The sequence below is a fragment of the Sinocyclocheilus rhinocerous genome, unplaced genomic scaffold (assembly GCF_001515625.1).
Source record: "Sinocyclocheilus rhinocerous isolate Xijiao unplaced genomic scaffold, SAMN03320098_v1.1 scaffold3161, whole genome shotgun sequence".
NCBI classification, from domain to species: domain Eukaryota; kingdom Metazoa; phylum Chordata; class Actinopteri; order Cypriniformes; family Cyprinidae; genus Sinocyclocheilus; species Sinocyclocheilus rhinocerous.
Window position 1 is genome coordinate 290761 of NW_015649638.1, and position 2500 is coordinate 293260.

A 2500-nucleotide genomic window follows, 5' to 3' on the forward strand; every position below is an offset into this window, starting at 1 on the left:
CACACACACACACACACACATACTCACTGCATTAGTGCCTCCAATTCACCTGCTGTATGCTGCATGTCTGGTTTGTGGGGAAACCAGACAGACTCCACACAGGAAAGCCTCTTATCTCTGAAACCTGTTTTTCTCTCTCAGAGGAAGAGCGGCAGTAGTGTGGACTCCTTCTACAACCGCTTGCCGGCAAACACGTCTCCCCCCACACTCTTCCCCACCAACGCCTTCACTGCAGGATTCCAGAACATAGTCGATGCCTATGGAGTGGCGAGCTACAGGGAGATGAACCCAGGTGACACACACTCACAACACACACCACTAGTTTAAAGGGGTCATCAGATGCCCATTTTCCACAAAGTGATATGATTCTTTAGCGTGTTAATAAAGTCTATAACATACTTTGGTTAAAATTTCTCAATGGTAATGTAAAACAACACCCTTTTTATCCTGTCAAAAACAGCTCTGTACACAGCGACCCGTTTCGGTGCATGTCCCTTTAAATGCTAATGAGCTCTTTTGTAGATAAAGCTGGGTCATGAATGATTCGGTCGGGACTAACAACTCTGTGTTTATTACAGAGGTGGGAGGGTCTGTTTTGTACATCTGGGCATTGCAGAGATCACCTGTTCTGTATGCGTGCATTGCGAATATAGTCATTCGGAATGATTACCATAGTATAACCACAGTTTTACTACAAATACCATGGTGAAGCTAAATGGCTAGTATAGCAACACCATGTTAATGTGTGGTTACTTTAGTTTAACTTTTTTTTTTTTTGTATTAAAACCATGTTTTATTTTCATAAAGGTACGTATGTAATTAAAACATAATGTAATTGAGTGCAGAAATGAACGTGAGTAATCTTACCTGACGCTGATATTACAGTAGCCAGTGTTAACAGTTTACGTGTTCTGGCTCTTGATTTTATTATTGTTTTTTTTTTGTTTTTTTTTGCCGGGAGGCAAACATATCATCAAAAATGTGTGCGGTAAGAGCGTCTGGTAGTTCACGTTGGCCAAAACACACAAGGAAACGCGTTGTGAAACAAATACCGTTGGCAATCACAGACATTCGCATTCAGACAGGATTAGTTTTCTCAGAGGATCACGGAGTTTGCTGAAAAACAGTAGGTAATTTGCTCTGGAATTACAGAGGTTGTGTGAGAAAAACACAGATGTGGCAGATTCAGATGGGATTATAATCGCAAAGTACGTCTGTGAAACACAATTTTTTTGTAACGACCCCCTGTAAAACTAGTCCCATCCGAATAGAGCAATAGACGCATTTAGGTAGATCGGGGGTGCATTGCCTTCAAAAACAAAGGTAATACACTGCGTCATCAGCGGCTCAGATATCAGGAGTAAATGACGACTGCAAAACATCCAACAACAAAACACCTCAATTAACAATCGTGGGAGGGGCCTGTGCAGAACTACGTCACTCTGCCAAGAATCTGAGAATGGCTTGATTTGAGAAAGGGGTTATGATTTATGGGGATTTAAAAAAAAAAAAAAAACACTGGGTGGTTTTTTATCATTATAGGGTGGTTGTGTACACACACTGCCAATACACATTTATGTTCAAACAACATGTAAAAGTGAATTTTGCATCCGATTACCCCTTTAAAAGAAACTTAACTCCATTCTCATGCACCTTTTACTGTCTGTTTTCACACGTCTGCAGCTGTCTACACCATCATCACGTTTCCCTTCCTGTTTGCCGTCATGTTCGGGGACGTTGGACACGGTCTTCTGATGACGCTGCTGGCTCTCTGGATGGTTCTGGAGGAGAAGGATTCAAAACTGAGGAAAAACACTAATGAAGTAATAAAACATGACACATGCACACATTTTCTTTTTTTTCCCAACACTCTTAACAACTTACGTTTTCGATACTGGAATTTTTTACTTTAATACAACACCTTATATAATAAAAATATCCGATAACAGTGGGGAAAAAATGTCACAACATTAAGGGCGTAAAATTTAAACGGTGTACAAGTTAAGACAATATTGCTCTGAGGAGGATTATATGATAATAATAATAATGATAATGTTCTTCATACTTTTCTTATTTTAGGAAGAAGAACATATTGTAATACTGATACTTGTAACTTCACTATTAATTTCATAAGTCTATTAATTATTTTACTTAACACTGCAGCAGTAAAGTTATAATACTTATGACTTAATTTCTTCACTTGCAAGAGTTAAACCCTCAAGCGGAAAACTGCTAAGAGACCTATAGGTCAGGGGTGTCCAGTCCTGCTCCTGGAGGGTCACTTTCCTGCTGAGTTTAGCTCTAGTCCTAATTAAACTCACCTGAACCAGCTAATCAAGTCTGCGGATCTCTAGGGCTGTGTTCCACTTCACGTTTAGACACACACTCGCATACTTCCCTAAGCACTTCCCCTCGGGAAAATCCCTGCTATCATTTTGAAGTGTGTTCCACTTTGTGAAGTGGATAAGGGAAGTTTATATGGACAGACCCTCGACCCCTC

General features: G+C 40.1%; 1 protein-coding gene across 1 annotated transcript in view; it reads left to right on the forward strand.

The window, feature by feature from the left end:
* Positions 1 to 2500, forward strand: part of LOC107710948 (V-type proton ATPase 116 kDa subunit a-like) — a 29438-nt gene that overhangs the window by 14466 nt on the left and 12472 nt on the right. The window contains exon 11 of the mRNA XM_016515842.1: positions 1684 to 1823. Within this exon, the coding sequence (XP_016371328.1) occupies positions 1684 to 1823 (140 nt within the window). The remainder of the gene's footprint in view (positions 1 to 1683; positions 1824 to 2500) is intronic.